The following is a 24956-nucleotide window of genomic DNA, read 5'->3' on the forward strand; positions in this document are numbered from 1 at the left end:
GTCCTTGTGGCGCACACCATGTCACAAGCTGGTAATATTGCTTTTTTCCTGGCCAGGTTATACAGTACTGTATGCATATGCCGGAAAAACGGCTCAATGCCAAAGAGCGTGAACCACGGACACCAGATATGACCACACATCGACTGGCCTCATGCATTTACTTTCTCACCTTATTGCAAACTTTAAATCCTTTGTTAAATCAGGACTAAGCTGCAGTAATAGCTGAATCACTATCTGTCACTGGGCACCCTGCAGTCAGTGGCACACTTAGGTTTACTTTGGTAGAGGATCACATTTCCGATTCCTTCACCCAGTGACCTCAAGCATGGCTATATAAAACAGGGACTGGCCTTTTGGTGTGTTTTAACTGGAAAAACATGCACTCCAGAGTTAAATCGTCAAATATCCACAAATGATCCTAGAAACAACTGCGTTCTGGCTTCCAAATACCCGGCTTGCTTTATTCTCTGTCCGTCTTCGAAAATAAACCAAGCTTAAAACATTTTCCGGCCTTTATTAAAGCTATTCCTGTGACTACCTGCTAGTTTAGTAGGTATGCATCTTTTCCCACATGCCTGGCTGGGATGAATGTCACCTTTGAGAAGGTCTGAACACGGGGCAGACCAGGGGAAAGGATGGCCACAAAGGGCTCTTTCAGCAGGAGAGAGCCTTTCCCCCTCGCTGACCTAAATGTCCTCCTTCTCCTCTCTGCCTTGTAGCAGCTACTCAGACATTCAGCCTTCATCCAGCCTTCACAGGGAGCAGAAACGTGTGCCCGGTCAGGGAGTCGACCTCGCTGGGTAAACACATGGTGCTAAAGGGTGGGAGGGCCACGACTCCAGAGACTCTGGGTGCTAAGAGCTAACGAGATTTGATAGGAAGGGGAGACCTTATATGATGTTTCATAAGTGAAGCACTGATCTAAGGGTGAGATAGTAGAGTGAGAGGCTTGTAACTTCTCACAGTTCATCTGTTTACAGTATTCAACTGGCTGATTGAAACGGTAGAATATATAAATAAAAGAGCACAGATGCTCCCCTGTGAAAGATGACAGGTCTTTCGTACAGGCTCCACATTCCAAACGTACCCTCTCTTTTCTCGTTTTAGTCTCACAAGCCCCAGCTGCGTACCTTCCTAAGGTGACATGTTTACACTGAGCCCCTAAAGTAAACTGAACTTCATCTGCACCGATATACATCATCACACCACACCCCAAACCCTCCAGTGCTCCAGTCCGGGCCTGATTGATTCTACATGTGACGTGTTCGGCAGAGAGCAACGTGCCGGTCTCCGATGAACCGATACACAATGAATGGCTGTCTGCAGCGGAGTGATGTTTTCCAGACTCGGCTTTCCTTCTGCCAGGAGTATCAACAGAGAAGGCGGAACATCTTGAGTTATACTGTGATAAAACTATTGTTTGCTTTCAAAGCAAAATCACTTGTGTGTTTCATAATGTCAAAAATGATCAGAATAGTAAATGAGAAAAGCTTTTTCTTTGTTTAATAGATCATTTTAATTTTGACAATAAGTTAAAAAACTTACTAAGTTTCATAATCCATTCATACACATCTCTCCGGAAAAAAAAATTGCTGAAAAAATCTTCAAGAAAGCAAATGAATGTTACCAATTTCCAATAAAAAAGGAAATTTTCAAGTAAATCAGAATATTGAACTTCAATCAAACATAATTCATATTGAATTCTGCTGTCTGGTGTGCAAAATTCCAGAATAAAATGTTGTTTCCATCACAGGGAACGCATCAAACTTTAATTTCAGTAAAATCACAAATGGAATCCAAATAGTTTCAGGGTATAAAAACACGGATTTTTCTTCAACCTTGAATGCAGAAACATGGAGTATTGATAAGCACCAGTAGTCATTGAAGCATTGACAGGTTTTTATAGTATGCCGGCAAAGTGATCATGACATTGTTAAAACAGTTATGTAACAATCATGATGAGCTACAGTAACAATAATTGCAGCTAGATTGTAGGTTTCTAATAAATGTACTTATTGGAAATAGGAGTAACACAATTGTGTACCCTACCAGCATATTTTTTTCTTTTCCTATTTGTGTAGCCGACGTGTGAATTACTTGCGTTACTTCCCTCTCTCCAGTCTACACTCTGTTTGACAGAGAATCCTTTTAATGCACTCATCGATTCCTTTCAAAGCTTTTGTTTTGCAAAAGTAATTGCTTCAGCAAAACATTTGGGGGCTCAGAATAAAACAAAAATGACAGGAAACAAAGCAAAACCGGGGGGGGGGGGGGGGGGCAAAAGACATATTTACAGTACGATCAGAGAGTTCAGGGGTCGATGAAGGAGATGGCGATGTAGCGGGTGCCGTTGGTGGTGGGCAGGCCTTCGTGGAGGTGAGTCAGCCGTCCTGGGTGCATGAAGCTCCAGCCTTTGCGAGTGGAATTCAGGGAGCAGTTGTACCGATGGAAGCGGCATCCCCCGCCCTGAGAGAAAAAAAGCGACGATTTAAATTGGATTAATATATTAATGATTGGCACAATCGGTTACAGGGTTATCGAGGATATTAGGACGGTGATGTAAGAGAAAATCTGACACCAAGATGCATTGAGGTGTTGCACCACGATAAAAAATGTCATGCATCTCCCTCAGTACAAGTCCTTACCTGAAAGTCTGTGTCTTTGTTATTGAGGGCGATGTTGATGGTGAAGGTGGAGGAGTCGTGATGGGGTCGCAGGTACGCTTGCCTCTCAGGCGTGTACTTTACCACGAAGTTCATGATTGAGTAACCCTGCGAAGAAGCGCATGAATGCAGTGAGCTGACAGTCAGTGCATCATTGATCATATCTCACCTGTCAGCCACTGTTGGGCCACATTCACATGCTCAAACAGGTTTCATGAGGTCACACTGACCTTTGTGAAGTAGCCGGAGAAAACCTTTAACGTGATGGGCGATATGAACTCCCGGATGAAGTGCAGCCACTCTTTTTCGTACCCGACTTGCTTCATATGAATGTCGTCCGTGGGCACGGTCTCATAGCCGCCGGAGATCCGCCTGTCCTGAGAACGATAGCAAGGCACACTGCAGTGTGAATGGAGATGACCCGCCGTCGTCGATGTGGGCGATGCAGATGACGACGTGTCTGTGTGTGTGTGTGGGCCTGTGTGTGTGTGTGTGTTTTAACACCACAGGCTGCACTGTTGTCTGCCTGCATGAGGCTCAATGATCCATCCACCTCAGCCGCTGCTGGAGTTAGTCAAAGTATCTTTACACATTTAGTCTCCCAGGCAAACTTTTTTTAGACACATTAATTGCCAATTTCAACCTACATCAAACAGGCCACATGAAATAGACACCATAAACATAAAACACAACATCATAAACATATATGGTTATATACAAATTATGGACCTGGAGAGGAATGTTATAAAATTAAGCGTGTGTGTACAAGTAGGACCCTGAACACCACTCATGTGTCTGTGTGATATTGTGCGTGTCCTCGCAAAAATATGATATGCACATGTAAAAAGTAGCGCGGATGCCCAACATCTGGCAAACAAAACGCAAAGGTAGCTTGAAAGTAAGAGTTCACGCAGCCGACAACAAACACATGGCTGTTACAATAAAGTTTACGAGGCAACTTGAAGGATTATTTCCTTTCTTCTGCTTCTTTCTACTTGTGTCTGGGTTGGATAAATTACAACAAACACTTCACCACAACAAGACATTGAAGGCGTCATCCAGTGCTAATTATCAAACTCCGGCAATTTCAAAGTTTTTGATGCCTGCTGAAATAAATTACAGCAAATGGATGCTGCTGCTGGTGAGAAAATGTGCCCCAGTGTTTCCAACTGTGTGGAATTATTGCAGGAACATAGACGGGAAACCTATTGCCACAAACTTTTGATCGGTGTTATTTAGTACTAAAATAATTAATTCATTGAGAGAAAACAGGTTTTAATACAAAATAAATTCAAAGCTTCATTTAATTCATCAATTTAAACTATTTATTCGCCATGCTAGCGACATTAGCAAGAGGACATCTTTCTACCCGTCGACCGAAAATCTGCATTTGTCCGATATTGTTTGACATTTTATTAAATGTATTAATTTATCAAGATATAGTTACGGTCCACTCCATTTGAAATAATCAGTATAAGAGCCAGAATATTATTCTACACACATTCTTGCCGATACATATATGCGTTTACACAGCCACAGGAGAGAAAAAAGCATGTGTGCCTGTAGTGTGTTGACTACAGCTCTGTTCACAGTACTGACCTCATGTTTGCCTCCAGACCATGAGCCGTAGTGCTCCATCTCCCCAACTATTTCATCACAGGCCTTCTCTGAGAAGACTGGGAACCAGAACACATCTGGACAAGGCTGCAATACACACACACACACACACACATACACACACACACAGACAAAAACAGGCACACATAAAGAGACCAATGAGAATTTACATGAGTTACAGATTCACCTTGAGCTGTATTAACTGCTATGTAGTAAAAGCTATGTTAAAAACAGATGTGGAGATTTCAGTCGTGCATGGTCATTCTCTTTCACTGTCTCGGTCTGTATCTCCAACACACACACACACACACACACACTACAAACCTCCTCCAAGTAGTTATCAGTAAAGATTTGAGTGTAGTTTTGGTGAATGTATTTTTCCTTCCAGTCCTGTAAGGAGAAAAGAATTTTGGATTCGTTGCTATTTCTTTAGGACTTTTTGCTGACCTACATACCTCTCGGAGTTAATCCCCCCTCCCACATGGCAGATCCCAGTGTGCCAAACACAGCCGTAAATCACAAAGCCTTATCAGTCAGGAGTCTTATCACGCTGAGGTCATTACGACAAAATAGTCTCGCATCTGAGATGATTCCATTATGGCTAATAACCTTTACAGGTGGCTGCTGTTAATCTCCGCTATTCAGAAAACAATGGCTTTCTTCGTAGAAGAATGAGAGATCATAATGACTTACCACAGGGTTTTCAAATATCTGCCACAAGTCATTGTTATAATGAGAAATGTTATAATTGGCGGTGGAAATGAGCCTCCCGAAGTCCTGACGGTTTGTAATGTACATGAAGACTCCCTGCAGCAAGCGGGAAAAGTTCAGTCAGTTTCACAACAAGTTGAAATCTCTTTCATGTTTCACATTTGTTTCTACACAACCGTAATATAGGCACATAAATACACGGCGGGTTATAATTATGACTTGAATGCTCATAAAAAAGTTAGCGCCGCATAAAAACACACAAAGTGGTACTCGTGGCAAACTACTACTTCAAAGCTTCATTTGCCCAAAAATTAAAAAGAAAGAAAGTGGGATTCAAGTGTGTTTTAACACACTGAAATCCATTAGGTTCGACGTCGAACCGGAAGAGACACAAATACCATATAAATAATCTGAGATTATTTATGGGTGGTGGGTGGGAGAGCTGCAGGGTGTCGGTGGGTTGGGAACAGGATAGGGTGGGGGGGCAGTAAGGTGAGAGGAGTGGTAGAACAGGGATAGAGGGGTGTTGGGCAGCTCGGGCCAAAGCAAGTCCAGGAATGACTATTCCTCTACAGGGAAGCATGGGGAGGGTAGAGTGGAGGAGCGGGGGGGGGGGGGGGACTCACTATCAGACTAGGCTTTGTAGGGGAAAATTCCAAGTAATTTATCAATATTGCGGTGAGCGTTTTGCACAAAAACATATCGTGAAAGCTATGATTTATTTCAGATGGTTTACATGAGTGAAAAGAGATATTGTTGGAGCCTAGTCTGAGATCAGTCCCTGTGTTTAGAGGGAGCAGACTTGTGTTTCCTGGAGGGTTTGGCCGTGTGGAGGAAAGCATCAGGCGAGGGGACTTGCATTGGTATTGACTCTCCAACCTTCTTTCTCTTTCTTGATCTCCTCTTGTAAGTTATTATAAAATAACACGACAGAAACCAGGCTTTTCTCTCGAACTAGCTTCGACAAATATCTGACTTTGGACCTTAACTCATGCAAAAAAATCCACATCAATTTCCAAAGAGCTGCCAGGCAAACTGATTTCTTACGTAAGGATATAGGCAGCATAGGCAGAAAATCACCAATATCTCAGTGAACGATCTGAATGAATGATTAATAGTTCTCATTTGAATTTAAATTGAGGATCCAAAAGTTAGTGTGTAACTAATCCTTCAATACCTTCACATTCTAAAATACTAAACTTTGTTGGGCCAAAAAAAATCCTCAATCAAATCAGGTAAACGTCGAGCCAAAGCTCAGAATGGTTTCAAAGTGCTAACCCATTGGAAATGAATGTTTCATAAAGCAGAATAATCAAAACGGATGGAAACCTTTGGGGGCCTGAGCATATGGAATGATTCCGGAGAAGGGGAGTCTTTTTCTCTGTGACTGGTCTAAATAGAAGGAGAAGCATCATGTAAACAGGATAACATAAATTAAGTTTTCAGATAATGAGACGGGGTGAAGTATATATATATATATATATGTCACATACAGAGCAACTCGGGAGGAGAGGAAATGCACCTGCGTGAATAAGAAGCAAGGGTCCCTCTAAAGCTGATGTTTTCATGGGTTAACATGGGAGGAATGCATGCTGGGAAAAAGGCCAAGCAATCCAAAAGTACACCGAGTTTGGATCAGGCATGGTAGTGGTTTAGTTTAAAGCACGGAGGACACGTCAGTGATGTAACGGAACAGACAGATTACAAATGTAAAATACATTACAGACAAGACAAACATTGCATTGCAACAGGTTGCATTGTCTGTGGTCACATGGCAATAAGTGCAAGAGCAAGTGAAGGATGATGGGAGCACAGAGCAACCATCATCAGAGGAGGTTCATGCCTTGATGACAGCCAAAGACATTTCAAACCGTGTATACTTGCCAGTCTTTTCAACCTTCGTTGGCGTGAGCTTTTTCAGGGTCAAGATTCTAAACTAGCCGTATACATTTTTTCTCTATGTAAATACAAAACCACATTTCATAGTGTATCCATCCCTTACAGGGAGTAAGGCCCCTAATCCTGACATTTGATTATAGATGCTACACAGTGCAGGCTTTACAACATGTATACACGATTGAGACATGAATCCATTAAGATGGGGGTTGCGTGGTCTTACCATTTCTCTGGCATTTCTACACACAGCCATATCTGGGTCGAGTTTCTCCAGCACAAATAAGTTCCTCTCTTTCAGTTCATTCCTCAAAGCACTGCCCTTGACAAGGTATACATGTGCCATGAAAGGAATGTTCCACATACCCCTAGAAACGACAAGACATGGAGAAAAGGAAGTGCTTATTTTACAGTAAACCTTGGATTATTGGCGTGCTGCAGAAAAAAAGTTTCTTTACGGAATTACTCCTTCTGAATATCTTGTTTATTTGGTTACATTTACAATAACTTTTCAAAGATGTCAGTGTTGTTTTCCTCTGAAATGGATCCCTCTTTTTGCCCCAGTTTGTAACGGCTTATCCCACCTGCACCATAGTCTGTCTATGGGTTCATCTGTAGACCCTCCGCCCACGCACCCACTACACATTATATCCAAACAGTGAGAGAGAAAAAATTAATATGACTTTGATGTCCAGTACTAAACCTCCACTCGGGTTGATTGTGGCTTTAATGACTATTCACATCTGTGTATCCTAGACTGTAGCTCACCACGAAGACATTGTATGTGTGTGGTTGTTTACGGCTAAATGGATGAGCTTCAGCACAATAGGTCAATATTTATTTTAGTCGTGGACACTCTGAGAGATCCAACGTGTGAACAATAACAATGCAAAGCCATTGCTATGTGTGTGTGTGTGTGTGTGTGTGTGTAGCAGCCTTCTTGCACTTGTGACTTACACTCGTTTTCTCTGCACAATGTCGACATAATCTTCAGAGCGAGCGTAATAACCATCCAGACTCAAGGCTCCCCAGAAGTTGGACCACAGCTTGCCGTGACGAGTGACAAGGGGACCAATTATTTTTCTGTAGAGAAGCAGGAGGCACGGTAGAGAGATGGTAATTCTGTCTGAGCAGATACAAGTCAATGACATCTCACAGAGAGCCAACTACCTAATGTACTGGGTCCGGTAGTGATGCTGCATCAAGGAGATCAACCTCTCTGTGGAAAGGCATGATCACTGCCGAGTCACTAACAGATAATTGAACTGCATAATGAAAACCAGAGTCTTAGATCATGCAGAACCGGATTCAAGTAAGGGTAACTGCTGGCTGCACCAGGCTGTTTTTTTATACCGTATATCTGGTCAATTTCTTTGAATTCGCATGGCTTACAGTAACACTGGATTTTTCCACTGCTGTTCTTTTAGTCTTACAAACCCAAACCACAATGAAAGGGATATATTTCCGTGAAATAAACCTGGCAGACTTGAACAAATGGAGCCATAAATCACAGTGTTGGTTGATATGGATGCTCTACAACATACCAATGCTTTCTTTTAGTATGGATAGATTGGCCCCACAATTTCAGTGCCAGCTAAAGAATTCTCATGCTGTCTTTAAATATTCTGGTTGGGGTTTTACTCTGCACGACTCCCAGGTCCCAATGCAGCGCCAGTGCCACAATGACATAGCTCATGGGATGGTTTCTAAACAATCACGAGCTACAGAAGCGGAGAAGGGTTGGCCTGTTTGTTTTTTTGTATAATGCAAAGTGTCATTTCACGGTTAGTTCCATAGACTCTTTCACTGTTCCCATGTGGCAATAACAGGAAGCCAGAGTGGCTTATTTTTAAACTTTCTTTCAGCCGGCTGAAATGTTCCTGTGGTTTTGCCACTTCCAATGGTTCAGCGATCACAACAACCAGGGAGGCTTGTTGAATGAGTTCCAGTTTTTTTTTTCCTTCTTCCAGCTACCACAGCTCCCATATGATTACCTGTTCTGCTCAATGAGGAGCTTCAGTGTCTGTCTGTTGGTGAGCATCACATCCGTATCCAGGCTGAAGTAGTAGTCGCACGTGGCATCCTTACGGCACACATCCCTAATGAGATCAAAGACACAGACACGGCACAGGGAGCAGTGATTATTCAGTCCAGGGCTGATAACAGTTCAATCAAATACTTGGAAGTAATCACGGTCACATATTGAAATGTATTAAATTCTAAGGATAAAATGTAATGTTGACTAGTGGAGTCAGGCACTAACTGACTGTCTTTAGGCCTCTGGTGGATAATGTGATTTTAGAAAAGACATCTTAATTATAGGGCTGTCCTTAACAATGCTTTCAGGCATACTGTGCTTTTGATAGGATCTCACAGATTTAATTATCACAGTAACAACAGACTAGTACTCACTATGACATTGATCAATGAGAGTGAGAGCCCATATAGAAGGAATCATAGAGGGAAACTGCTCTTATACTTGACTGCTTTGTCATGAAACGACAAATATGTGGTCTTAACTATTGAGTAAACAATATTTCTACAACACTACATATATGTGCATAAAACATTTAGTGTGAAGTGAACAACTGGTCGCCAAAAGGGTCCTTAATAACAAGACACTATTTACATTGCTGTGAAACACAAGAGGAGTGCTTTATTAAATAGAAATCATGCAAGCACCATCTAGAGGCTTAAATGTCATTTCGCACAACCACGTTTTCCTTGAGGTTACGATCAACTGGTTTCATTAGTTTGTATTTCAAACCACGGGTTCTGAAAGATGATGGATTTAGAGACATACATGCCCATGTTCCTGGCCTCTCCTTGGCTCAGATTTTCTTCTGGTCCCACAACCTTGAAAGTGTTGAACACATGTCTGTTCTCTTCCCAGAACTTATGGATGTGCTTCTCGTGGTAAACCTCCTGAGCAGGGAGCCAATATTAATGTATTAGAAGCCACATATAAGGAGCCATGCAGGGTAGATATCTAGAAGACTACCAAAAAACAGCCGCAGCTGCCTACACTTACATTGTTGTGGACAAAAATGTTGAGTTTATCTTTGGGATAATCCAGAGTCAGCAGCCGGTGGAAGAATTCAGGAAGAAATGGAGTTGGCTGCTCAATGAATACTCCAACCAACACAGTTGGATACTCCTGTTTAGATAGGAGAGACAAATGAGTACAATTTCACACAACTGTACTTGGCAAAGGAGCACTGTTTAACATCACTCATGGAGGATTTGACATTTTATGTCAGACACAAGCCAACAGTGAAGTTGACACAGATGTGGTCCAATGACGGCATTCTTCAGTGTGTTCTGTGGAAAAGGAGAGTTGAAATGGGGGCAGCGCTGGGTGGCTTCATTATCTGTTTATAATAATGTGTATTAGTCTATTATTAGCTTCTCTGTGATGCAGACTCTGCTGCAGCACAAATACATTGAGGTGGAAGTTTTTCTCTTTTCACTCATAGAACTAAAGTTACGTCGAGTAACTATTCATATTTTTCTGTCGTGTACCTGTTGTGCGTTTGCGCCTGCCACGTATAACTCTCATGTGAGGACAGTGAGGGCAAAGAAGATAAAAATAGAAATAGAGCAAGTCACTCAGAAGAGGAGAGGGAGAAGTTTCCCATGACAGCTCCAGCCAAACAGCCCGTCTGGCCTCCTCATCCTCTTGACCAGTTCACAGCAAAGGTCTGGGCCAGGGATGAAAAGGGATCCGAGCCGAACCGTCTAATTTGCGTGTTCCGCAATTACTGCTTCTCAGGGTCATAGAGCCCGAGAGACGAAATAGGTAGGGAAGGCATCTGGTTTTCTCAGTATTGGGTAGACGTGTAACACCCTTTGCAAAGCTTGAGATTATTCCCAAAACCAAAGGACACAAAGAACCAAGCTAGACAGCCAGTGGTCTGGGTTTAGCCCACAAGAAAGGCCTGGACACAGTTGAACCAGTGTTTCCAAGTGACGTAATCTTACAGTGTGGCACAGTGGAATGAAATTGTTCGCTAAATTGCCTATTATTAAAAGCTATTTTCTTTATTCATCATGCAAGGTCACTGAGACCAACTTTTCATAGAGAAGCCTTTCATGTAGCTGGGTTTGTACATTTATTTATGGAGCCTGCAGAATCAGAGTAAACGTTAAGGGATTGGTGACTCGATGTTATTGGATTGCTGAGACCAGTTTTGTTGCACTTTTGTAGCCAACTAAACAGTCGATAAAAACAGCAATAATATAATTGAATAACTGCGATCTTGTCTATGCATCAGTGGCCCGCAGAGAGAGAAGTTTTCATAACAGACGCAGCCACGCAGCCAGCATCCGTTGGTAATGCCTGCCATTCATGCCTTCTATATGTTGCCAGCCTTGACTTGGTCTCAGTGACAAATGTTCAGCGTAACCACAATGACTACTCCGGATAAAACCCATACGGAGAAAGCCCACTAAAAAGACAGGCTGGTCAACAGCGCCTCCCCTTTAAATGAGCCCTTCTGGAAACCCCAGAAGCCATATCCGGCACCACAGCAGTGCAGGGCTTCCTCTTCCCCAAGTAGTTTCCTTGGCACTTATGCTCTTTTAAAAGGGTCCAAAAGGACCAACAGTCACATAACCTATTATTGTTGGAGAGGGAGTGTGTGCCGCACAATCATTCTTGCATATCTGTTGAAATATAACAAGCTGGGCTCCACCCCTACTGTCTAGACAGTCACTGATAGATGGATGGTTCATTCTGGAAGACCAGGCGATATTTCATCCTTCTCTGTGTCCACAGGGAGTTGGCTAAATACAAACCTTCCATAGCAGCACTTCAAAAAAGGACAAAAGAGAACAGCACATTTCAAGAAAATAACATACTTTTAACTGAGACAGGTCCACAAGGTCGTCATCACAGTGGCTACAGCCTTTCTCATAGTTCCATGTGTTGGGGACATAGTTTGCCAAAGAGTTCAAGTACATCTGTAAAGGAAAGATTTCAGCAGGTGAATGCCAGGTTACACAAGATAATTGTCATCATAAGAAAAAAACTCCAAATACTTTCTTTGATTCAGCAGCATTCACCATGATGTGTGTGTAATACCTTGCAATATTACTGTGAGTATTCAATCCTCTTCTTTTCGGAGGAACTAGATGACCGAGCAGAATAACTTGTCAGACTTAAGACAACGGGCGATAAATGTCTCTTTTTGTGAAATTGAGACTTTACGATTTGGTCTAATTATCCCTACTCGGTTCTCTTTGTGAATGTGAACATATTGTCATAACAATGATCTCTGCTCTTAAGTCAAATCCATGGGGGAATACTAGCTTCAGTTCGCTGCTGTATAAGAATCTCTCATAACGGATACCAATTCGAGCTTCTCTGGAAAGAATGACTCAACAGTTTGGTTTGTTAGCAAGGAAGGACAGGGACAGACGCTGGCAGTGAAGTGAGACTTGTTAAGAGATGGGGGGGAGGTAAAAAAAACCTCCCCGGAATGATGATGGTATCTTACAGACATCCTGCTTTTCTGCCAGTCCATCACTCTACTTTACAGGGAGCGATTGTGAAAAGAAAATCGGGGCATATCAGCATTGTAGCCTAGCTTTGGCCAGAACACTCTCCCCTATATAAATAATGAGCTGGATTTCATGGCCAGAATGTATGGAAAGTATCATATGAACAGTATGTATATGTTCCTGAATGTGTGGGAACCAATGCAGGGATCCAAATCATTGGTAACTCATGTTCATTGGATCTAAAAGACGTGGGCCAAGACAGAAATTAGACTGCAATGGGAAAATAAAAGTATAATAACCCAAAGCTATTGTCCATAAGGCTAATTAACTCAAAAAGTATATATGCTGTGCCATGGTGAGATTTGATAGGTGTGCCTGAAGGCATAACTTCTTACTCACTTTGGTGTTTCCGTTGCCATGGACAACCACTGGCAGAGAGTCGTACACTGTGTTTCTAACTCTCACGCGGTCGCTTCCAAACTTGAGCAGCACTTCATCTGCCAAAAAGAGGAACAGGAGACATTTCAGGCCAGATTATGAAAATGGACTTGCCACATGGGCTAAATCTTTAAAGGTTTATTGCTTCCTGGGTAAATTGCTCAGTCTACAAGTTCCCTAAAAAACATCCAATCGTACACAGTGCAAGAGCAAAACAACATGGTGGTAATGTTCTGGACTCACAACAGCCAGCATACAACTGGGGTTTCATATAATTGAGTTTTCACGTATTTAACATATAATTGACTGATTGGTTAAGTTTCTTTGATTTCTCACCAACGGCCCCATTCAGGTTCTGGAAAATCTGGCACTTGTGGTCCAGAGTCATATTGAGAGTTTGCTGAAAGACAGGGAAATATAAAGGGTATCTTAGTCATCCACGATAGGTTATTTGGAGATGTATTTTAAACATTAAGCATTGACACAAGACACTTACTCGCTGTAAAGGATCCAAGTACATTTTGGTATAGAAGAGCTGGTCATCATCATTGTCATGGAGGTTCCACTGTGAAACCACTCTGTTTATGTATGGGGCATAGCCGATGATACCTGCAAGTAATAAACAACATGAAACACAACCAACGGTAAAGTATAGGATTGAAAGTCGTTTACAAGACTGTAGGTGACAATTTCAGTATACTGCCTCAGGGATTTTGGGCAATAATCCAAAACACAGAAGAAATGGGCCGGCACTCTCTTCACACAGTCTGAAGAAAGAAAGAAGTGCAATAATGGGCAGACAGCCGCAGTCTGTACGTTAGAACTGTCTCCCAACAGTGTGCTGGTACAATTCTCACACCCTCTCGAAATGTACATTCTCATGGCAATTTCGTCTCAAGTTTTCCCTTTTTTTTCTTTTTTCTTCTCTGGCTCAAAGACACTGACCACAGTGACAGATTACAGGGTTCGGATATGTTGCTGGTGTGCGAAGAAACTATTTTTTTAAAGGGAAAAAATGCCATAAACACTGTCAACAAGTCGCCGGATAGACATGACCTCATCTAAATGGCAGGAGGATGAAAAAAGTTCTAAGATTTTATGCAAATCATATTTTTACGATATAATATTTCTTAATTATCGCTTTAAAAATCCCAGACAGGGCTAGAAAGTGCATGCCCTTTTGACACAGAGCGAAATAAATTAATCTTTTAACGCTGCTCTGCTGGGAAACACAATGGAACTCGTTTTCATACGTGTCTATTTTGACATAAATTTAATTTAGATTAGATAGATTAGATATTCCTTTATTAGTCCTATAGTGGGGAAATTGCAGGATCACAGCAGCGGGTGCACAAAAGAGCAGCAACAAACGATAAAAATAAAACACAATAACAATACTAATATACAGAGGAATACAAAATACATATAGCAGGTTAAAGTCAAAGTGCTTACAGTTAAAGTTAAAGTTAATTTATAGCTCCTGCAACTGTCTATGCTGCACCCTGAGTGGTGCCACGTCATTTATTAGAACCATCATATGTTGGTTTTGCCATTTAGATTCATCAAGCCTAATTAAACACGCTCGGCCACACACAAACACAACCCTACTATGTATCTATTCCTTCCACGTCGCTGTGACACAGTAGTGTGTGTGTGTATAGATGCTATAAAACTTTCCACAATGATCACATGGGCGGTAGCCTTATAGACACAAACAAAACCTGCAATTTCAGACAAACTGTGGCAAAGACAAATCCACATGTCATGTGAATGAATGCTAAAACCAGCCTGTGATCAGTCTGAGACAGACAAGCTCCAACACGGGAGGTCAGACCACAATGATGACCACAGGGAAAGCAGTAATTCACAAACAGGTTGCAGCATGTATATTGATCCTTTTGTAAAAACGTCATTCATGTAGTTAATGTCACAATCACATTATACCTCAAAACTTCTTTATATGAACTACAGAAGAGTGACCACTAAAGAAATCTAAAAATGGTCCAAAATGATCAAAAAGGAACAGGAATATTGACCTAATATTTACATGAATGGTCTTCTGTCCCCTTCTTTCCACTTGGACAGGACATACCTCAAGTAAACAGTTTACAGGAACAATATTCTTCCATTTTACAGCGGGAGATAAAAATACATGTCTTGTGGTTTTATATTTTTAGACTAACTCCTGTCTGTTGTCATTCCTTGAAATCGCTCCACAGCTCTTTAGACCAACAGCACTGAGGCTACTGCACGGATGCTCAGCCCCCTGAATTCCAACGAGCATGCAGTATCATCATATAAGCAGTGGCGGGCCGTCAGGGCCAGCAAGGCCTTCTCTGCTGGCCTAAACATCATCAGAATATATATTTTTTTCTAAATATATTTTCCCACAAATATGTATTCAATTATTTCCCAGAGTAAGAGTTATTCTCTTAATTTCATCGCGTTCCTCTTGGTTGCGGTTGAGATTTGGAGGGCTGGTCTTTATGTTAGATCTTTTATCCAATCATATTCAGCCATCGTGTGTTGCCAGGGGGCTAAAATCTGCCCTTAGGCCTTCAGAATCAACATTGCGGGCGCTGGTAGCTTCAAGTGAATGGGAATGACAATGTTGTGTCAACCAATCAGCTTTAGAGTTGGCTCCTCTAGGCCTTCTAGAAGGCCCCGGAACCGGCACAGGAGCCAGCTAGCAGGCGGAGTGCTGCACGTCTTTTGATTGGATTACCAATATTGAGAGGCGGGGTCTATGGGCAGGTAGATGCAAAACCTCAGAACTAGGAAACTGAATTTGATAAAGGAATTAATTCGCGGACTACAAAGCTGTTTTTTCAACCCACAATGGCGGAAGGAAGAGAAGATGTCGATTTGGTCGAGCATATACTTGAAATCTGCTTTGGGTGCGACAATGCCCTGTTTAGTGAACAGACGAGTGCAAGTGACTTTTTTCTTCTTCTTTTTCTCCGTCCAGATGCGCGCATTCTGCAGCGGGCGAGACGGAGAGCCGAGAGAAATGACATGCTGTTGTGTAGATACGATCAACATCAGACGGCTGTTTAGTTTAATAAATGAACAAAGACGTGCTATCGAGAAAATGACGGGGGCGGGCCAAATTTTTTTTATGTCATGCGATCTACCAATACTACGCCGTGATCGACGTATTGAGCCCTGGTCAAGAGCCATGGCATCATAATGATAGTAATAAGAGGTGGATTAATTCGGGTGGGACTGTCTAGGACCTCACTGAAGGCCCAGGCCCCAGGCCCACGGCCCGCCACTGCATATAAGGGATACGCCATGACAAGGATGACAATGTAACATCTGCTTTTCGTCGTAGTTAGATAGTTCCGTAATTAGGGATGGGAATTGAGAACCGGTTCTGTTTTAGAACCGGTTCCCAGTGAATCGATTGTTTGGGATCGTCAGCCAAATTCTTTCACGGTTCTGCTAACGGTCCTCTGTGGCGTTGCGCATGCGCAAACTTTTTTAGTTTCTTCTTCAGACTGCAGCAAACATGGCAACTAGGCAGAGGCGTTCTAAAGTTTGGCTCTATTTCACACGACAAAAAGTGCTAGTGTGAGGTGAGAGTGTGCTCACCTGTCTGCACGCGCCGCTCGCTGCGCGTGCAGACAGCATTTAACGGAGCGGAGCATTGCGTCCGCTCTGATCGCTCTTTTAATGAAGTATCGATACTAAAAATATGCTAAATCACATCGTTTTTAACGTACGGGTACTTCGTTAGTATTGCTACACCGTGCAGCGTGACAGCAGCAGATGTAGCGGACTAACATTCAAGCTAATCTAACTTCCCAAACGCTGTGGACATCTGAACGCTGATTGGCCGAGATGCGACACGTCCCATCAAAGATGTTTTATTGCGAAGAGCACCACTTCACATTTTCTCCGCGTCTCACTGCAATCTCAACGGCAGCGGGCCAGGTGAAAAAAATAATAAATCGGAACGCGTCTCTGGTATTGTTCAGGGGGCCGGTCCAAATGTGGAGGCGGGCCGTAGTTTGGGGACCACTGGTCCAAGGTAAACTCCTCAAAAGTGATCACAACCACTCACTGTGTGAAGCAATGTGCCTTTATTGTGTGTAGTCGATCAAGTTATCTTCTGTCCCTTCGTTTGAAGCATACATTTTAGCTCCGGCATTGGTCTCCCATTATTGATCACTTCACGTTTGGATAGTAATTTCTAGGAACATGTTTAAATTAAACAGAATACATTTTATTTAAGTTATGTAAGTTTTATTTTAAGTTCAAGAGGAATATGTATAAATGTTTTTGGTTATTTAAACAAATTTAAATGTGTATATATACATACTGTATATGGTGTGTGCAGCATTATAGAAAATTATAGAAAAGAAAATTAATGTAAATAAACCCGTTTGTGCTCTTTTTTTCACCCCTTGCCCAATAAGAATCGATTAAAGAATCGATAAGGAATCGAATCGTTAAAATCTTATCAATTCTCATCCCTATCCGTAATTGAGGGTGACCTTTGCGTTATCTAAACACACCATCCAAAACCTTTCCAGTGTGAAAACTGTTGGCTTAAGCGTGGAGATTGAAGTGTAAACAGACTCACACACACACACACACACAGTCACAGAGTCACACACAGAACCAACGCATAACCTCCATCCAAGCTTACACCTGGACTGTGGTCAAACCGTATCTTGTCAGCCACCATGACGGACAGGATTCAACGGGTCAAAAAGTTAGATTTTGATCATATTTTTAACATTTTTAGAACCCACCTCCAGAGTTGAGGTAGCGCTTCCCACTGCGGATCGTGGGGTACTTCTCCGCTAGTCTCTTATCCGGCCATATCAGTCCCTCTGCAGCAAAAAGCACTTTGTGATTGGCTTGCTGGAACTTCCTGAGAATTTCTTCTGGTCCTCCAGAAAAGACAAGATCATAGCTATAAAAGGTAGGAGGGAAGATAAAATACAACGGATCATTATCTTTTATTTCTTCTTTCTGGGCAGCCTACTTTTTTTTTCTTGAATGTGTTTTTTTTGTGCATCTGCCACCCAACATCAGTTTATACTTGCTTGAGATGGATAAACACAAATCTAAAGAGTAAACATTCTTCATGAATCAGTGAGTGTTTCTGTAAGGTATTACAAAGGAGTCATGCTTTGACAGGCATTAACACACAATACACACAGTTCTGTGATAGAGAGTGGGACAAGTGCCTAACCCTTTAAAAAAGGTCCCATGGTGACTTTTAAATCAAGCTGCTATTCTAAGAGCAGATCTTTTTTTCGATGTGGAAACCAGTATTTCTGGCGATCGTACCTTGAGATGTGAACTCATTACAAAAAGAGAGCTGATTCATTTCTGTGACATTGTTTCTTCAGTGACTGAATATTAAACAACTCTTTCTGGATGTGACTTTGATTCTGTTGTGTCTGAAACCAATCCAAAATAAATTCTGTCTTTTATGCACACAATTTATGTGAGGTCGCAGGGAAAGTGAAAGCCAACCTAAACGACCTCGGTCAGACATGTAGTTTGATGAAAAGGTGGGTTACTGTATCTACATCTGGCAACACATGTTCACACAAGTTTTCTACCTGTGAGGCGAGACTACTGACTACTTGGATCCTGCTAAGTATCTTCTTTAAACTAGTTTTATCTGCTAAAGTTACTGTTGTATTTGTCGTTTAAAGCTGCTAGATTGTTAGTTTGTCCTGTTTTAAGGAGTTGTTTTGGTAGAGAGGTGTGTCCTGTGTTCCGACACCTGAATCTTCACTGATTGGACGAGCGATCATCACCTGGTTTCTATTGAGTGTCATTTGAATACCAAAAGCCAAGGGGCGGTGTCAATGCAGCTGGAGGTAATTGGCACTAACTTGGGCTCATAACCGGATGGGGTTTTTCGCGTCAGCTGTAGCGTCAGCGTGACTCATCGGACGAAGACTCGAGGACAAAGACATAGGAGTCTTCCGTTGGAGTCAAGACTCGAGGACAAAGACATAGGAGTCTTCCGTTGGAGTCAAGACTCGGAGGACAAAGACATAGGAGTCTTCCGTTGGAGTCAAGACTCGAGGACAAAGACATAGGAGTCTTCCGTTGGAGTCAAGACTCGAGGACAAAGACATAGGAGTCTTCCGTTGGAGTCAAGACTCGGAGGACAAAGACATAGGAGTCTTCCGTTGGAGTCAAGACTCGGAGGACAAAGACATAGGAGTCTTCCGTTGGAGTCAAGACTCGGAGGACAAAGACATAGGAGTCTTCCGTTGGAGTCTTCGGGGTGGATGAGTCTTTTCCCCATTTTGTGAATATGTGTGTCTTTTCCATACCTGTGCGTATCTCTACCAGTAGTTACTATAGGACTCGTTCATTCATGTACCGGAACCCCTCCTCTGTTATCCTTCCTACCCGTTCTACTCACACCCAGCACCTGGTCACAGGAGGCCTCTGGAACTGTCAGTCAGCCAACCGCAAGGCTGACTTCATCTCTGGCTTTGCTGTGGAGCAGTCGCTTGACTTCCTGGCTCTCACTGAGACCTGGATCACAGCAGACAACACGTCTACCCCGGCTGCTCTCTCCTCTGCCTACTCCTTCAGCCACACACCCAGACCCTCTGGTCGGGGTGGAGGTACAGGTTTACTCATCTCACCCAAATGGTGTTTCTCTCCCTACCCGCTTCCACTCTTTATCCCACTGACTTTTGAGTTTCATGCTGTGACCGTTACTCATCCGGTTCAACTTCACATTGTTGTTCTCTACCGTCCCCCTGGTTCTTTGGGAGATTTCTTGGAAGAGCTAGACGCCCTCCTGTCGAACTTTGCGGAACACGGCCCCCCGCTCATCCTTCTGGGTGACTTCAACAGCCAGACAGAGAAGTCATGTGATCTCTTACTCTTACTGTCTTCCTTTAACCTCTCACTCAGTCCCTCCCCTCCCACTCACAAAGCCGGCAACCACCTTGACTACATTTTCACAAGAAACTGCTCTACCTCTAACCTCACTGTAACTCCTCTCCATGTCTCTGACCACTTCTTCATCTCTTACTCTCTCTCGCTCTCTGGTACTGACAACTCACCCATATCAAAGTCAAAGTCAGTTTTATTTGTCAAATTTTCCATATGTGCAAACATACAGAAGATCGAAATTGCGTTTCTCTTCTGTCCAACATAAAGTGAATTGTGCAACATATAGACAACATAGAGTGCAAAAATAGTAAAAAACTTGTGAACATATAGACAACATAAAGTGCATAGACAACATAAAGTGCAAAAATAGTAAGAAACATGTAAACATATAGACAACATAAATTGTGCTAGCAGCATTCAGACATGTGAGTCTGAGAGAGGACGGAGTGGGAGGATGGGGAGAGAGTTCAGCTTCCTGACAGCCTGGTGGATGAAGCTGTTGGACAGCCTGGCGGTGTGAGCCCGAGGCTCGCATCTCTCCCAGAGGGCAGGAGGCTGAAGAGACCGTGTGAGGGTGGCAGGGGACACTCACAATCGAGGTCGCTTTGCGGGTGAGGCGGGTGTTGTATATGTCCTGCAGGGATGGGAGGGGGAGTGAGGCACCCATGATCCTTCCAGCTGCCTTCACTATGCGCTGCAGGGCGATCCTGCTGTGGTCTGTGCAGCTTCCGCCCACACAGTGATGCAGTTGGTCAGGATGCTCTCGATGGTGCCGCGGTAGAAGGTGCACATGATGGATGGGGGCTCCTGCTTTCCTCAGTTTCCGGAGGAAGTAGAGGCGCCTCTGTGCTTTCTTTGCCAGCGATGTAGTGTTGGCTGTCCACGAGAGGTCCTCACTGATTTCCACCCCCAGGAATTTGGTGCTGCTGACCTGCTCAATGTCCGCACCGTTGATAGTCAGTGGTGGGTGATGGGTGTGGCCTTTCCGGAAGTCAACAACGATCTCTTTGGTCTTGCTGTTGTTGAGCAGGAGGTTGTTGGCTCCGCACCACGTGGTCAGAAGGTTGACCTCCCTCCTGTAGAGGGTCTCGACATCCTTGGTGATGAGACCTATCAATGTTGTGTCGTCTGCAAACTTGACCATGTGATTGGTGCTGTAGCTGGTTTTGCAGTCGTGAGTCAGCAAGGTGAAGAGCAGGGGACTGAGCACACAGCCCTGAGGGGCCCCTGTGCTGAGTGTGATGCTGCTCGAGGTGTTGTTGCCGACCCGTACTGCTTGTGGCCTCTCACTCAGGAAGTCCAGCAGCCAGTTACACAGCGAGGTGTTGAGCCCCAGCTGGTCAAGTTTGCAGATTAGTTGTTGTGGGATGATTGTGTTGAATGCTGAGCTAAAGTCTATGAACAGCATTCTTACATAGGAGTCTTTTTGTCCAGGTGGGTGAGGGCTGGGTGGAGAGCAGAGCAGATTGCATCCTCCGTGGACCGTTTGGCCCGGTATGCAAACTGGAAAGGGTCCAGAGTGGGGGGGAGAATGGATTTGATATGCGACATGACTAGTCGTTCAAAGCACTTCATGATTATGGGGGTCAGTGCCACTGGACGATAGTCGTTGAAGCAGGACGGAGTGGATTTCTTTGGCACAGGTATGATGGTGGTAACCTTGAAGCATGATGGAACAACAGCTTGTCTCAGAAGTATTAAAGACATCCGTGAAGACGTCCTTAAGCTCCTCTGCGCAGTCCTTCAGCACACGACCAGGGATGTTGTCTGGACCTGTTGCCTTGTGGGTGTTGATGGACGAGAGAGTCCTCTTCACGCTGGCAGCAGACAGGCACAGAACCTGATCATGGGGAGGGGGCGGAGTCTTGTGTGGACGAGTGCTGTTCTGTGCTTCAAACCGGGCAAAGAAGCTGTTGAGGTTGTTTAGCAGAGAGATGTTGCTGTCGCAGTTCTGTGGCGTGGGTTTATAGTCTGTGATGGTCTGAATGCCCCGCCACAGGCTGCGTGTGTCTCTGCTGTCTTTAAAGTGCCGGGTTATCTTTTTTGTGTAGGAATTTTTGCTTTCCTGATGCTGTGGGACAGGTTGGCTCTCGCTGTTTTCAGGTCCGTTTCGTCCCCAGCTCTGAAGACCCTATTTCTAGTCCTCAGCAGCCGATGGACTTCCCTGTTAGCCACGGCTTCTGGTTAGCCCAGTGGTGATGGTCTTTACATGGGTCACATCATCAATGCACTTGCTAATGTAAGAAGTAACAGTGTCTGTGTACTCCCCAATGTCAGTGTGGTCGTTGTATGTGGCTGCCTGTTTAAACATTCCCCAGTCTGTTGAGTCAAAGCAGTCTTGAGAGCGCAGGAGGCCCCCTCTGGCCACACCCGCACCTGCTTCAGAACCGGACTGGAGGCTTTCACTCTGGGTCTGTATGCTGGCATTAGCATGACGGTGATGTGGTCAGAGAGACCTATGTGGGGGAGGCCTTGTACGCTCCTTTGTGGGTTGTGTAGACCAGATCCAAAATGTTGTCTCCTCTTGTAGGGAAATCAACATGCTGGTGTAGTTTGGGAAGGACAGTCTTAAGGTTTGCATGGTTGAAATCTCCAGCAAAGATGGTGAAGCCGTCTGGGTGAGCCGTCTGTTGTTCGCTGATGGCCTGATACAGTTCACCGAGTGCCGCATTTCTATCACTGTTGTTGGAGGTCGGGGGGATGTAAACAGCGACTAGCAGAATCGCCGTGAATTCCCTCGGCAGATAAAAAGGACGGCACCTTATGATCATAAACTCCGCCAGTGGTGAGCAGTGTCTACATACCACGGCAGCGTCCCGGCACCATGCGTCCCGGATGTAAACACATACCCCGCCGCCGCGAGTTTTTCCTCCATCAGCGAGGGCTCTGTCCGCTCGGTAGCATGTTAGCTCCTCCAGTCTCACAGCAGAGTCGGGGATGTTGTCGTTTAGCCATGTTTCCGTGAAGATAAGCACACAGCAGTTCCTCACGTCTCGCTGCTCCGTCTGCAGCAGTCTAATGTGGTCCATTTTATTGTCCAAGGATCGCACATTAGCCATGATAATGGATGGTATGGCTGGACGAGTTGGCTAGCCGCTAGCCTAGCTCGGATACCTCCGCCTACCCTCTTCTGCTTCCTCTCACAACGCTTACGGCGCCTCCTTTCTGGGGGAGGAGGGGCAGTCGAGTCCGTGTGGTCGGTGTGGTCGTGGGCGAAGTAATCCGTGCTCATGAGTGTTTCCGCTTGTTCAGCGTCCAGAGTGCCGTGTAGTTTGGTCCTGCCGATGGTTAACAGAACCTGGCGACTATATTTGGGTTCCGACGTAGACAGACGAGGCGAAGACGAACAATTTTTGGACGAACTTTTGCACAAACATTTAGAAACAGAACAAAACACCAAATGGTCAGGACAGAGAGGGGCCGCTGCATCCGTGCGCGCCGCCATCTTGAGTCTGCACCTGTACGCCGCAACATTCGCACCCTCTGCCCCTCCTCTCTGGCCTCCTCTGTCCTATCTGCTCTCCCCTCAACTGACTGCTTCTCACTCATGCAGCCTAACTCTGCCGCAGACACTCTCCTCTCTTCCCTGTCTTCATCTCTTGATTCTCTTTGTCCTTTTAAGACACGACCGGTTCGGAAATCCTCTCCGGCTCCGTGGTTGTCGGACTCGGTGCGCGCCGAGAGAGCCACCCTGCGAGCGACGGAAAGAAAATGGCGCAAATCGAATCAAGCGGAAGACCTGCTCTTCTATCAATCTCTTCTCTCCTCATTCTCCACCTCTATCTCTGCAGCCAAAAGCTCGTTCTACCTGACCAAAATTCAGTCTTCCTTCTCTAACCCCAAAAACTCTTCTCTATCTTTTCCAACCTCCTTGATCCCCCTGTCCCCCTCCTCCTTCCACCCTTTTGCCGAGCCACTTTGTCGACTACTTTACAAACAAGATAGACGACATACGCCCTCCTTTACAAATCCATCTTCTATCACCTCACCAACACTAACTTCTTCATCCCCTCTCTTCCTCTTTCACCCCCTGTCTCCCAATCAAGTTCTTAGCTTGGTGACCTCCGCCGACCGACCACCTGCGCCCTTGACCCCGTCCGCCTCCCATTCTCCAGGCTATTGCTCCTGATCTTCTGTCCTTCCTCACCCATCTTATTAACAGCTCACTCTCAACTGGTTGTTTCCCCAACTCTCTGAAGGAGGCGAGAGTCAACCCTCTCCTGAAGAAACCCACGCTCGACCCGTCTGAAGTCAGCAACTACAGACCGGTCTCTCTTCTTCCTTTTCTCTCCAAAACTCTGGAGCGAGCTATCTTTAACCAAGTGTCCTCCTATCTCCACAGTAACAACCTTCTTGGATTCAAGGCCGGCCACTCAACAGAGACTGCCCTCCTTGCTGTCTCTGAGCAGCTTCACACTGCTAGAGCAGCCTCTCTCCTCTGTCCTTATCCTTCTCGACCTTTCTGCAGCATTTGACACCGTGAACCACCAGATCCTTATCTCTTCTCTTCAGGACCTGGGGATCTCAGGCACTGCACTCGCTCTTTTCTCTTCCTACCTTAAAGACCGCACCTACCGGGTAACTTGGAGAGGATCTGTGTCTGATCCTTGTCCTCTCACTACTGGGGTTCCTCAAGGCTCCGTCCTGGGTCCCCTTCTCTTCTCTCTGTACACAAATTCTCTCGGCTCTGTCATTCGTTCGCATGGCTTCTCCTACCATAGCTATGCCGATGACACCCAACTGATCTTCTCGTTTCCACCGTCCGAAACACAGGTGGCGGCGCGAATCTCTGCCTGTCTGACTGACATCTCTCAGTGGATGTCTGCTCACCATCTGAAAATCAACCCTGACAAGACCGAGCTACTATTCCTTCCAGGGAAAGGCTCCCCCACCCATGACCTGACTACCACCTTCAACAGCTCTGTGTTAGCCCCTACCCTGACTGCCAGGAACCTCGGGGTGACACTAGACAGTCAACTCTCCCTGACGGCCAACATCACTGTGACAACGCGTTCCTGTAGGTACATGCTGCACAACATCAGGAGAATACGGCCTCTTCTTACTCAGAAGGCGGCGCAGGTTCTGATCCAGGCTCTGGTCATTTCACGCCTTGACTACTGCAACTCCCTCCTGGCTGGTCTACCTGCTAAGGCCATCCGACCTCTGCAGCTCATCCAGAATGCAGCAGCTCGACTGGTCTTCAGTCTCCCGAAATTCACCCACACCACTCCGCTCCTCCGATCT

The 24956-nt window shown here is 44.6% G+C and overlaps 1 protein-coding gene across 2 annotated transcripts in view; it reads right to left on the reverse strand.

Moving 5' to 3' along the window:
* Positions 1 to 1486: 1486 nt before the first annotated feature.
* plod2 (procollagen-lysine, 2-oxoglutarate 5-dioxygenase 2) overlaps positions 1487 to 24956 on the reverse strand; it is a 35535-nt gene continuing 12065 nt past the window's right edge. The window contains exons 4-20 of one of the 2 annotated variants that reach the window (XM_056434096.1): positions 17585 to 17748; positions 13321 to 13433; positions 13161 to 13224; positions 12786 to 12883; positions 11745 to 11846; positions 9916 to 10041; positions 9688 to 9809; positions 8879 to 8983; positions 7842 to 7967; positions 7111 to 7252; positions 6321 to 6383; positions 4974 to 5087; positions 4605 to 4670; positions 4263 to 4367; positions 2894 to 3040; positions 2646 to 2771; positions 1487 to 2466 (exon numbers count right to left, since the gene is read on the reverse strand). In XM_056434096.1, coding sequence (XP_056290071.1) covers positions 2311 to 2466; positions 2646 to 2771; positions 2894 to 3040; positions 4263 to 4367; positions 4605 to 4670; positions 4974 to 5087; positions 6321 to 6383; positions 7111 to 7252; positions 7842 to 7967; positions 8879 to 8983; positions 9688 to 9809; positions 9916 to 10041; positions 11745 to 11846; positions 12786 to 12883; positions 13161 to 13224; positions 13321 to 13433; positions 17585 to 17748 — 1939 coding nt within the window. In that variant the 3' untranslated portion in view covers positions 1487 to 2310. The remainder of the gene's footprint in view (positions 2467 to 2645; positions 2772 to 2893; positions 3041 to 4262; positions 4368 to 4604; positions 4671 to 4973; positions 5088 to 6320; positions 6384 to 7110; positions 7253 to 7841; positions 7968 to 8878; positions 8984 to 9687; positions 9810 to 9915; positions 10042 to 11744; positions 11847 to 12785; positions 12884 to 13160; positions 13225 to 13320; positions 13434 to 17584; positions 17749 to 24956) is intronic. The other variant, XM_056434097.1, reaches the window with a different exon arrangement.

The sequence above is a fragment of the Pseudoliparis swirei genome, chromosome 16 (assembly GCF_029220125.1).
Source record: "Pseudoliparis swirei isolate HS2019 ecotype Mariana Trench chromosome 16, NWPU_hadal_v1, whole genome shotgun sequence".
NCBI lineage: Eukaryota > Metazoa > Chordata > Actinopteri > Perciformes > Liparidae > Pseudoliparis > Pseudoliparis swirei.